At 56.5% G+C, this 11,191-nt stretch overlaps 1 protein-coding gene across 1 annotated transcript; it reads left to right on the top strand.

The window, feature by feature from the left end:
• The first annotated feature begins 283 nt into the window (after positions 1-283).
• On the top strand, positions 284-10,235 carry HCRTR1 (hypocretin receptor 1). Its single transcript, XM_023219374.3, has 9 exons — positions 284-476; positions 1,353-1,413; positions 1,646-1,986; positions 2,141-2,319; positions 3,451-3,694; positions 4,085-4,200; positions 6,113-6,339; positions 7,562-7,683; positions 9,345-10,235. The coding sequence occupies exons 3-9, from the start codon at positions 1,788-1,790 to the stop codon at positions 9,533-9,535; spliced, it is 1,278 nt and encodes a 425-aa protein (XP_023075142.2). The 5' UTR covers positions 284-476; positions 1,353-1,413; positions 1,646-1,787; the 3' UTR covers positions 9,536-10,235.
• Positions 10,236-11,191: the final 956 nt, after the last annotated feature.

Raw genomic sequence — 11,191 nt, 5'->3', positions numbered from 1 at the left:
AGGCCCACCGGTACACACTAAGTGCGCCCAGAATGCGGGGTGGCCAGGGGCATAAATATTGAATGAATGAGGATGGAATGAATGAACGGATGATCGCATGAATGGAGGTGGGATGGAAGCGTGAAGTGGGAGACGAGAAGGAACGAGCGTCTCCCTCCGCCCTGCGGGTCTCGGGGCTGGAAGACACGGAGCCAAGACCGTCTGGGGGCTCCCACCCCGCCCTGCCCCTCCCGCCGGCCCTCCCTTCCCGCAGCGCGCAGCCCGGCGGAGCCCGCGCCCAGCCACAGCCCGCGCAGTTGCCGGGGCTCGCGCTCAGCCCCGCGAGCCCAGGCAGCGCAGCCTAGGGAGGGGGCTGCCCCGGCCCCCTCCCGCAGCCCCGGCCCCCAGAGGCTCGGCCTTCCTCGTAGGAAGGCGAAGTCCCCGATGCCAGGTCCGGGTACCAGCAGCCGAGAACACCCGGGTCGCGGAGCCAACAGGTGCGGGGTGTGGGGGACCCCCAGGCCCGGGATGGGGGTTCCAAAGGACCCGCGGCGAGGGATGGGAGGAGCCATGAGTCTCGGGGGGGTAACCTGGGTGCTGGAAGACTGGCTCCTCGGCCAGCGCTGCTCTCCTCCAAGCAGGCTCCGAGTGCCCTCGCTCCCCGCGCCTTCCAGGAGTCCCCCGCAGCCCCCGAGGTGCAGGAAGGTCCCGTGGACGGGGCGGGTCTGCCGGCGTTCAGTGGGGTATGAAGGCGTCCCCTCCCCCTCCCCAGGGGTCTCCAGGGATCCGCAACCCTCCAGTACCCGGCCGGGGTCGTCTTAGCCCAGCCGGGGGAAGGAGGGGCTGAGTGCGGGAGGAGGGAGGGGCGGGGAGCTGGGCTGGCCGGATTTATGAATGGAGAGCGGCCCGCGCGCCAGAACAGCGGCTCCTGGCGGCCGTCGGAGAGCGTCGCGGCCCTGGGGACCCAAAGGGGGCCTCTTAGCGGGCCTGGACGCTCCTCTTGCTCCCACGGGGTCGTCAGTCCCTCCGCGCACCACCCACATTGTGTGTGTGTTGTATGTGTGCGTGTGCGCGCGTGCCCACCGGAGGGTCTGGCAGGTATGGCGGGTGGGGCTTGGGTCTCTTAACACCTCCTTTGGCTCGTTTTCCCAACCCAAAGTTAAAGCCTGTGAACTGGCTAAAGAAATACTTGCAATCGGGATGGCTTATCCTCCCAAATCTATGGTGTTTGATGGGTTCGAACAGACCTGGCTTAGGAGCTTTGTGACCTTGAGCAAGAGACTCAATCTCACCGAGCTTCCCTCTCATCTGCAAAGCAGGGTACCCTAATAATGGTAACCCGAAACGTCCCCTAAACTACCTTCTTGTACCAGGTTCTTGGTGAAGCACTTGGCAAGCATCAGAGCTCATTACGCCTCATCGCGGCCCTGTAAGGTAGGTAGGGCTGTCACCCCATTAGACAGATGGGGAAACCGAGGCTGAAAGAGGCCAGGTAAGCTACCCAAGGCAACTGGTGTGGAATTGGGATGCAACTCAGGTCTGTCTTCTTCCACCAATTTCATGACTGTGAGAATTAAGAGGGAACTTATATGCAAAGCACCTGGCACATTCCCTAATTTCCTTCCTTCTCTCTTTCCCCACTCTCTCCTTTCCTTCCTCCCTTCAGGAAGTTTGGAGCTGAGATCCGAAAAGAACTGGGTGCAAGCTTCCAGGCACCCTGAGGGGAGTGGGCTGAGGGCTGGCCCAAGTTCCCTCCTCCCCCTCTGCAGAGCCTAGGATGCCCCTCCGCCGCAGTGGCTCCTGAGCTCATGGAGCCCTCAGCCACCCCAGGGGCCCAGATGGGGGTCCCCACTGGCAGCAGGGAGCCATCCCCTGTGCCTCCAGACTATGAAGATGAGTTTCTCCGCTATCTGTGGCGCGATTATCTGTACCCAAAACAGTACGAGTGGGTCCTTATCGCAGCCTATGTGGCTGTGTTCCTCATGGCCCTGGTGGGCAACACGCTGGGTAGGTCCAGGGCTTGCCCTGCAGTGCTGCTGGCTTTCCCTGGGGGTTGAAAGGGGGGGGGGGGGTGCATGTGGGGAGGGGCTCGCTGATTGGGCAGAACTAGGATGGGTGTGGCTCCGCCATCAGCTTCACCTCACCCCGCTGCACCCTGCAGTCTGCCTGGCTGTGTGGCGGAACCACCACATGAGGACGGTCACCAACTACTTCATCGTCAACCTGTCCCTGGCTGACGTTCTGGTGACTGCCATCTGCCTGCCGGCCAGCCTGCTGGTGGACATCACTGAGTCCTGGCTGTTCGGCCATGCCCTCTGCAAGGTCATCCCCTATCTACAGGTGAGCTCTGCCCAGGCACCCCTCACCACTCCTTGTCACACCTGTACAAAACCCACGGCCTTGCGTAGGTCTCAGTGACCCTCAGACTTGCCTTTCAGACAGGTCAGTGGCTCGTGACCCCTGAAGTGTCATCCTCGGTTGCTAGCAAGGGCAAGCCACCAGATCAGACACTCCAGGACACAGACACAACCCCACACAATCACAGAGATCCCCTCCTGGTCACAGCCACAGACATATACATAGACACGTGTGGACACATATAGTCACCTCCAGGTACACAGGCACACAGTCAAGGAAAGAGGCATCAGCCCGCAGTGACACATACACAACACCCTGGGCCTGCTCCCCAATCCCAAAGGGGCAGACGTGAGGAGCCTGATGGAAACAGCCTTCTCCTCTCCCTCTTGCACTGGCCAGGAAAGACCCCAGTGGTGGAAACCAGGATGTCCAGACGGGGTTAGTGGGGTGGAAGAAGGCTTCTCTCAGTTTGTATCCTGTGATCCACTTCCTGCACCCCAGAGGGCAGGCGGTACCCCTAGAGGCAATGCCTACACACCTCTGGCCCAGACTCAACTCTGTCTCCCAGAATGAGGGTTTTTTCCTAACAGCCTGGGGTAGGGATTGCATTCCATGGCAGAGATAAATGCCTCTTGGATTTCCCAGTTTTGAGGCTTCCCACTCAGCCAGTTAACTCTGGTGACCCTGAGCATAAAGACAGATGGATGAGGGAATTCTGTGCCTGTTTCCTCATCTGTAACAGTGGGGGCAAGAGCACTTACTCTGTGGGATTGCCATGAGGATGAAGAGAACAGTGCCCAGCGCATAGTAAGTTACATAGGTACAAGTTATTATTCACCGGAGGGGTGCACCTACCATGTGCCAGCTCTGAAGCTGGACATTGTTTACACATGATTTCACTTATCTCACAAGAATCCTGCCAGGTAGATGGTATAAACCCATTCTGTAGAAGAGGCTCAGAGAGGGTGAGTGACTTGCCCACATTTACACAGCCAGTAAGTGGTGGAGTCAGGATTTGCACTGCCCTGCACCTGCCGTCAGCCTCCTCACTCACCTACTCTCACATCTCTGGGTGGCCCCCAAAATGACTGACATTGTGTCCCCGTGGGGCAGGCCGTGTCCGTGTCAGTGGCAGTGCTGACTCTCAGCTTCATCGCCCTGGACCGCTGGTATGCCATCTGCCACCCACTATTGTTCAAGAGCACAGCCCGGCGGGCCCGTGGCTCCATCCTGGGCATCTGGGCTGTGTCGCTGACCGTCATGGTGCCCCAGGCTGCAGTCATGGAATGCAGCAGTGTGCTGCCCGAGCTAGCCAACCGCACACGGCTCTTCTCGGTCTGCGATGAACGCTGGGCAGGTAATGGTGGAAGCCTCAAGCAGGCATCCCCTCAGGTGGGCACTTCGGGAGCACGTACCCCAAGGGCAAGCATCTAGCAGGGTCCCTTCCAAAGTGGGAAATCCCAGGGCAGGTATTTCCCCAGGCGACACCCTAGAGTGGCTCCTACCAGGGATACTCCCAGGGTGGGTGCCTCCCCTCATGTAGATATCTGCTCTAGTGTAGACATCCTTCCAGGAGGGACACCCCAAGTTGGACAACTCCAGGGTCTCTGTCTGTCATGGTGGCTGTATGGGGTCCAGCTGCTCCTAGGCCTTGCTTTGACCCTAGTCAAGACAGGGTGGCATTGCTAACCAGGGAAGGGTGGGGCTCGCGGATTGGGCTTGACTCTGCATCTCTTGACCCCTACAGATGACCTATATCCCAAGATCTACCACAGTTGCTTCTTCCTTGTCACCTACCTGGCCCCACTGGGCCTCATGGCCATGGCCTACTTCCAGATATTCCGCAAGCTCTGGGGCCGCCAGGTGAGGCCCGCTCTGGTGTCACTGTGTGGGCTGGGGGTGGGGGTGCTATTGGTCTAACTGAGTAGACAGTCCTCTGCCATCAGCACGTGCCATCTTGGCTGCAACCAAAGAGAGGGGAAGCCCAGAGACACGTCAAACTCAACACCAAAAGCACCAGTGGCTACCCTGGAATGGAATAGTAACATGTCCTTCTAATATTAGTGGCTGCCGTTTATTGAAGTATCTACTCCCAGATAGTCTTGCATCCTTAGCCACCATATATCACCCACATTAAATATATGAGAAAACCGAGACCCAGAAGATCAACATAACTTCCCCCAAACCACTCAGCTAGTGAGCAGATCAGGAACTAAAGCCCAGATCTGTGAGCCTCCACTGCTGAGTTTAGTACCACTGCAACAATAATAATAGCAACCCCGTGTTGCTTGCCAAATTAGGCACTTTGCTTCCAGTGTCTTAACAACTTCTAACAAAAGAAGCAACGTTACCCATGTCACAAATGCCAAATAAGGGCAACCAACTTGCCAGATTCAATAGCAGCAGAGCCTTCTGGTTCCAGGGCCTGTCTTCTTTCCTGCATTACAGACTGACCCTCAGTGGGTTTCCTAGGTTTTCTTGGGGCAGGGGTGCTCACAGGCCCTTGGCCTAGTGAGTAGGAGTCCTGGACTGGTGTCTGGGTGGTGAGAAAAGGCAGGCCAGTAGAACATGACCAGGCTCAGGAAGGGACTCTCACACTTGGGGACGTCACCTACATTTCATAGGAAGTACTGGCTTGCGCCCAGGCCATGCCGGGCAGTGGGTGGGGACACGGACTGGTTGTGACCCAGGTCCTGCCTTGGAGGAGCACCCAATCCAGTAGGGCTCTTCCTGGCTGGCCAGCCCTGCAGTCCACCAACACTCATCACCTGCTCCTCACAGAACCCCCAGCCAAGCAGGACACAGGCATGATCCTCCTCATTTGACAGACATGAAAGCAAGGCTTAGAAAGGAAAATGAGGTGGCCAAGGTCACATAGCTCACAAATGTCTGAGCTGGCTCTAGACCCACGTTTCCAGAACTCTAGCCCCATGCCCCTCTGTGGTGGGTGATTCGAGTGTCCGGTGGCAGGAGAGGCTTCTCCAGGAGCCCAGAACCACTCCAGGCTTATAGGCACTGGTCCAGGCCATTCCATGCTGCCCACCTGCCCACCCCTTGCCCAGGGCTCCTCACAGTCCGGTATGACCCAGAGGAGGCACAACTCACCCCCACCCCTACTCTCAAAGATAGTGTTGGAGATTTAGGGAGGATGGATGGGCAGTTGAGAGGATGTGGCCTGGGGCCTTGTCAAGGGTCCCCACCTCTTTGAGTCTTAGTTGCCTCATCTACCCATAAGGACCAATAATACCTTTCCACAAGGCATGTTGTGGGGGGTTTCACAAAGAGCTAATGGAAAATGAAAGTCTAGGCTGGGCACAGTGGTTCACACCTGTAATCCCAGCACTTTGGGAGGCTGAGGCGGGCGGATCACCTGAGGTCAGGAGTTCAAGACCAGCCTGGCCAAGGTGGTGAAACCCCGTTTCTACCAAAAATACAAAAATTAGCCCGGTGTGGTGGCACACACCTGTAATCCCAGCTACTCGGGAGGCTGAGATTGAAGAGAGCCAAGATCGCACCATTGCACTTTAGCCTGAGTGACAAGAGTGAAACGCCATCTCAAAAAAAAAAAGAAAAGAAAATGAAAATCTATCATTCACTCTCAAGTCCTGAGTGTTAGTCTTTATCATAAACATCAGATTTCTTCCTCTCGCAAAGGTTTTATCCCTTTGCCCATCTCCACCCTGCCCAGGGTCCAGCCTGGAGTGGGCCCCACAAAAGGCAACCACCCTCCCAAGGTGCTATACCCACCGCTGCTGTCTCTATGTGTGCTGGACAGATTCCCGGCACCACCTCAGCACTGGTGCGAAACTGGAAGCGCCCCTCAGACCAGCTGGGGGACCTGGAGCAGGGCCTGAGTGGACAGCCCCAGCCCCGGGCCCGCGCCTTCCTGGCTGAAGTGAAGCAGATGCGTGCGCGGAGGAAGACAGCCAAGATGCTGATGGTGGTGCTGCTGGTCTTTGCCCTCTGCTACCTGCCCATCAGTGTCCTCAATGTCCTTAAGAGGTGAGAGCCCGGGGTATGGTTGGGGTGGGGAGAAGTTTGAGGTTGGGGAAGGAGCTCTCCTTGCTTGGGAGAAAGACCTGGCTCCACCCCTTCTCCACTATGTGACCTTGGGCAGGCCATTTCTCTTCTCTGAGCCTCTGTCTCCTAGGGCTATTGTAAAAATTCATTCACTTAATCATCACATTTTAGGGGGTTGGAAATACAGTGAACAAGTGCACAAGACAGACAAAGTCCCTGCCTTCATGGAGGATGTATTCTAGCAGGAGAGAAGGGAAGTAAATAGAAAAATCAATGTATATTATAATATCAGGAAATGATAACTGCTGGGAAGAAAAATAAAATAGGACAGAGTGACAATGACAAGGGTTGGTGGGTTTTTGCTTTTGCTTTAGATATAATGGTTTAAAAAAAGCAAGGGGCCAGGTGCAGTGGCTCACGTCTGTAATCCCAACACGTTGGGAGGCCAAAGAGGGAGGATCGCTTGAGGCCATGAGTTCAAGATCAGCCCGAGCAATCTAATGAGACTTCATCTCTACTAAAATTCAAAAAATTAGCCGGGCATGGTGGCATGTGCCTGTAGTTCTAGCTACACAGACTGAGGTGGAAGAATAGCCTGAGTCCAGGAGGTTAAGCCTGCAGCGAGCCATGATTGCACCATTGCACTCCAGCCTGGGTGCCCGAGCTGTCTCAAAAAAAAAAAAAAGCCTTTCCAAGGAAATGACATTTGAGCAGAGACTTGAAGGAAGTGAGAGAGCTAACCATGCATGTGTCTGGAGGGACAGCAAAAGAGGGTCACAGGGCGCCGGGGAGAGAATGCAGGCTATTGGACAGAAGACCGTCTCACTTTGAGACTGTGCTTGGCCACTTCCTGGTTGTGTGATCTTCGGCATGTCACTTTACTTCTCTGAGCCTCAGTTTCCCTAATAGAAAAATGGATGATGTCTATGACTCCTCATGTTGCTGTGAGGATGGATGAGAAAGTGGATGGGAAGCCCTAGGGGATCCGATGGCCAGGAGGCTAGAGATGCCCATCGCGGTGCTTGATACCCTCCATGCTTGAGAACCCCAAACCCTGGCCAAGACCTCAGGTACAGAAGGCAGGAAATGTGGACGAAGTGGGCAGCAGGAACTCTTGCACTTTACAGCTCACGTTCTGTGAGCAGCACTCCCCCAATACACACACAACTACTCCATTTCTGACGCTGCTCTACCCTGGGCCTAGGGTGTTCGGGATGTTCCGCCAAGTCAGTGACCGCGAAGCTGTCTACGCCTGCTTCACCTTCTCCCACTGGCTGGTGTACGCCAACAGTGCTGCCAACCCCATCATCTACAGCTTCCTCAGTGGTGAGCAGGCTGGGGAGGCAAAGTCACTGAGGGTGGCCAACAGTCCACAGGACAAGTCTCCCCATCCCCAAGCCAGGCCCAAATAAAGGATGGTGGGTGAGGATGTACCTGCTGTGGGCACAGTGATCCTTCTCTGGGAGGACCCACCCCGAGGGGCCCTGTCCTGAGTGGGAGACGGGCCACACTCGCCACGGTGGCTGGCACCCAGGATCCAGTTGTGCAGATTCTGCAGACCAGTGAGTGAGTGGAAGGGCAGGGGCTAGGTCAGTTCACCCCCCACTCCCACCATGGGTGCAGGCACGGCAAGACCTCCAGTCAGCACAGGCAGAGGAGTCCACCCTCCCCGGAGGGAGTCAGACCTGTGGGGGGAGGGCCCTGGAGCCCCTGCCTGAGGAAGGATTGCACAGTCCAGGTGTCAGGGCTAAAGGAGGGTCACTGGCAGAGACAGGCCAGGCTCAGGAAAGGGCTTCCCCGGCTCAGCTAGACACACTGGCAGAGCGACCAGAATCTCAGGGGTTGTCCCCTCTGGAAGTCTTCCTCCCCTGCAGCTCCCGCTCCCACTCCAGGCCTCTCCTCTCTGCTGTCCCAGTGCCCACTCCCTCCCTCTACCTCCCAGTCTCAGGGTGGTAATGGCCCTGAGGCTGAGCTCAGCAGAAGTGTGACTCACCAGCCCTCTGACTTTGGGACTAGACTTCTAAAGAACAGGTCCAGATGACTGTTCAAGCCTGGACAGCTTTGAGGAACTATTAAAAGGTTAAAGAAGGGATCCGGAGTCAATAGTATAACCCTCACTGAGACTCAAGAATTACTCAACAAGGCTGGCTGCGGGTTTCCAGCTCAGAAAAGAGAACAGAAGATGAGCTCTGTGGGGAGGGGAGGGCAGACAGACTTACTGACACATATGCCTTTGTTTGGCCTATGTTTACTGAGCACCTACTGTGTGCCTGGCCCTGTGCTGGGCACCAGAGAGGCTGGCAGGTTAATGACACATGATCAAAGAGGCTTCAGCCTGACAAAATCTGTTTCCGTGGTACACCTGGGCTGAACAAGGCGGTGTGGCGGTCCCTCCTTCCCTCCTCCCCCTTGAGAAGGGCTTTGGAATTAGAATTGGGTTCAGCTTCTGGCTGGGTGGCCTTGGGCAAGCCACTGTACCTATGTGCATCTCATCTGTGAAGTGAGGATAAAGGACTCCAGTCTTTCAGGGTGCTAGGATGCTCTGGGGGACAGAGGCTGAGGCGCCTGGCACAGCGTGACTGCCAAATGCAAAAGGGCTGCTGCTGCCGTCATTTTCATCATCAAAGGGCAGAGAGGGCACAAGCCTAGCAACAGATAGTGACCCCCACGTACACACCAAGGAGGGCAGGGGTGACCTGAGGCCCCTGAGCCAGATACCACGTTTTGAGCCAGTCTCTGAGCCAGAGCGCAGTCAAGGAATCAGATGGCAACTGCGTCTCTCCTTGGGAACCTGCTCCAGGGCCTCTGTCCTCTCTCCCTGGCGGTGCCGAGGTTGCCTCAGGGCTCTGCCTCCCAGCTCTATCCCTCCCTCCCTCCCCGCCTCCTCACAGGCAGCTTGGCTGGAGCTGCGTGGGTGTCCCTGGGCTCAAGGCCCCTTCCTGCTGCATCTGTCTCCTTATGGCTGTGTCTTTTGTCTCCCAACCAAGGCAAATTCCGGGAGCAGTTTAAGGCTGCCTTCTCCTGCTGCCTGCCTGGCCCGGGTCCCTGCGGCTCTCTGAAGGCCCCTAGTCCCCGCTCCTCTGCCAGCCACAAGTCCTTGTCCTTGCAGAGCCGATGCTCCGTCTCCAAACTCTCTGAGCATGTGGTGCTCACCAGCGTCACCACAGTGCTGCCCTGAGCGAGGGCTGCCCTGGAGGCTCCAGCTCAGGGGATCTGCCCCTACCCCTCATGGAAAGACAGCTGGATGTGGTGAAAGGCTGGGGCTTCAGTTCTGGGTTTCTGCCTGTGTGATTCTGGATAAGTCACTTGCCCTCTCTGAGCTTGTGTCCCCTAAGCAGGGTTGATGTGAGGATTAAGCATGCTGAAGCAAGTGGAAAGCTCCTTGTAAACTGTGAAGTGTTGTGCACACGATTATTGTTGTACTTCTCTCATTTGGCCATACCCCACAGTATAATCTGTACCCATCATCCTTCCAGAGCTTGGCCATCCTCCTAAAGACCCCTTTCCTACCCAATTACCGGCCTTCCCTAGAGTCTGCTCTAAAGGTCCCAACAGGCATTTCCATCTGGTTCCGTGGCTCCCTGACGCCCAGGGCTGCACTTGGCCAGCTGTTCTGATGCCTGTGTGAACTAATCTGGGCCCAGCCTTTCTCCAGTGGGCCACGAACACAGCCCCACCCTAACCAGGTGCCAAGGGCACACACCACAGACCTGACCTTGTTGGCTTTGTGGTGTGATAAAACACCCTCCATGGCCACTTGGCACAGAGGCCAGCAGCCCGAAGCAACTGTAATTAAAAGCCTGGCACTGAATGTGCCCTTTCCTTGTCATTGCACAAAATCTGTGCCGCTGAGGTTAGGAGCAGAAGAAGGTGGGGAAGCTAGGGGGAGGGAAGACAAGAAGGCACTAGAAGGCTCTTATCTGCTGACCTCCCACCCCACCACATGGGATCCAAGATGGACTCAGCCAGGCCTCAGCACACGTGGTGCTGCCTCCTCATGCGGTGCCAATCCTGCGATGCCAGAACCTCGCCCCTCGACACAACTGTCTGCTCACAGGCCCAATGGCCTGGGGAAGGTAAGGGGGGCCGGGTGGGCAGATAGCGGGTTAATGGACTGATTTGCTGTTATCTTCATCTTCTTGGGAACCAAGGCTTGCGTCTATTTTCTATGAACTCACAGGATAGAAAGAGAAAGCCACAGACTTGGCCAGACATGCTCCGTCTGCCACCGAGATGATTTTAAGTCTGCCAAAGGCTCTGAGCCTTGTTGCCAGAGCAGGACGTGGAGCACAGTCTGAGGTGCCACTCTGCTGAGAGGAACAAGGACATCTGGCAGGGGCCAGCTCTGCTATGCACACCACCAGGTCTGCTTAACTTGATTAATGGAGCTGTGGGCTCCCTCTGACCTCACCCGTCAAGAAGGTGGGCAGAGCCTTGGTGCTGCCAGGGGCCCAGCCCAGGAGTACTGAAGCACTGCTCATCCCAGGCACCCCGCTTCACCCAGAGCAGGTGGAATGTATGGCCTAAGTATGCCACCTGCTCTCCACACCACTTACCAGCCCAGCTCTCTGTGGACGGCGCAGAGCTCCAGCTGCTGCCAGGATGGGTTCTCCTGCCCATTCCACACTCCCACTGGCCTTAGGATCCAAAGCGGTTGGCACAGTGCGTAGGCAGGCTTGGAGGTGAGTGTGCAGGATTAGGTGTGACAGCTGACCCCCAAGCTCAGAACCAACCATGCTCACAAGATCAATCCAGGTCTTGGGCTCCTCAGCCTCAGCTGAGCACAAAGGTGAGAGACTACAATTGGCACCATCGGGTTTCAGCAGACACTTGG

This window comes from Piliocolobus tephrosceles, chromosome 1 (assembly GCF_002776525.5).
Source record: "Piliocolobus tephrosceles isolate RC106 chromosome 1, ASM277652v3, whole genome shotgun sequence".
Classification (NCBI taxonomy): domain Eukaryota; kingdom Metazoa; phylum Chordata; class Mammalia; order Primates; family Cercopithecidae; genus Piliocolobus; species Piliocolobus tephrosceles.
Note: the sequence above shows the minus strand (reverse complement) of the source record. Positions and strands in the feature narration are given on the sequence as shown.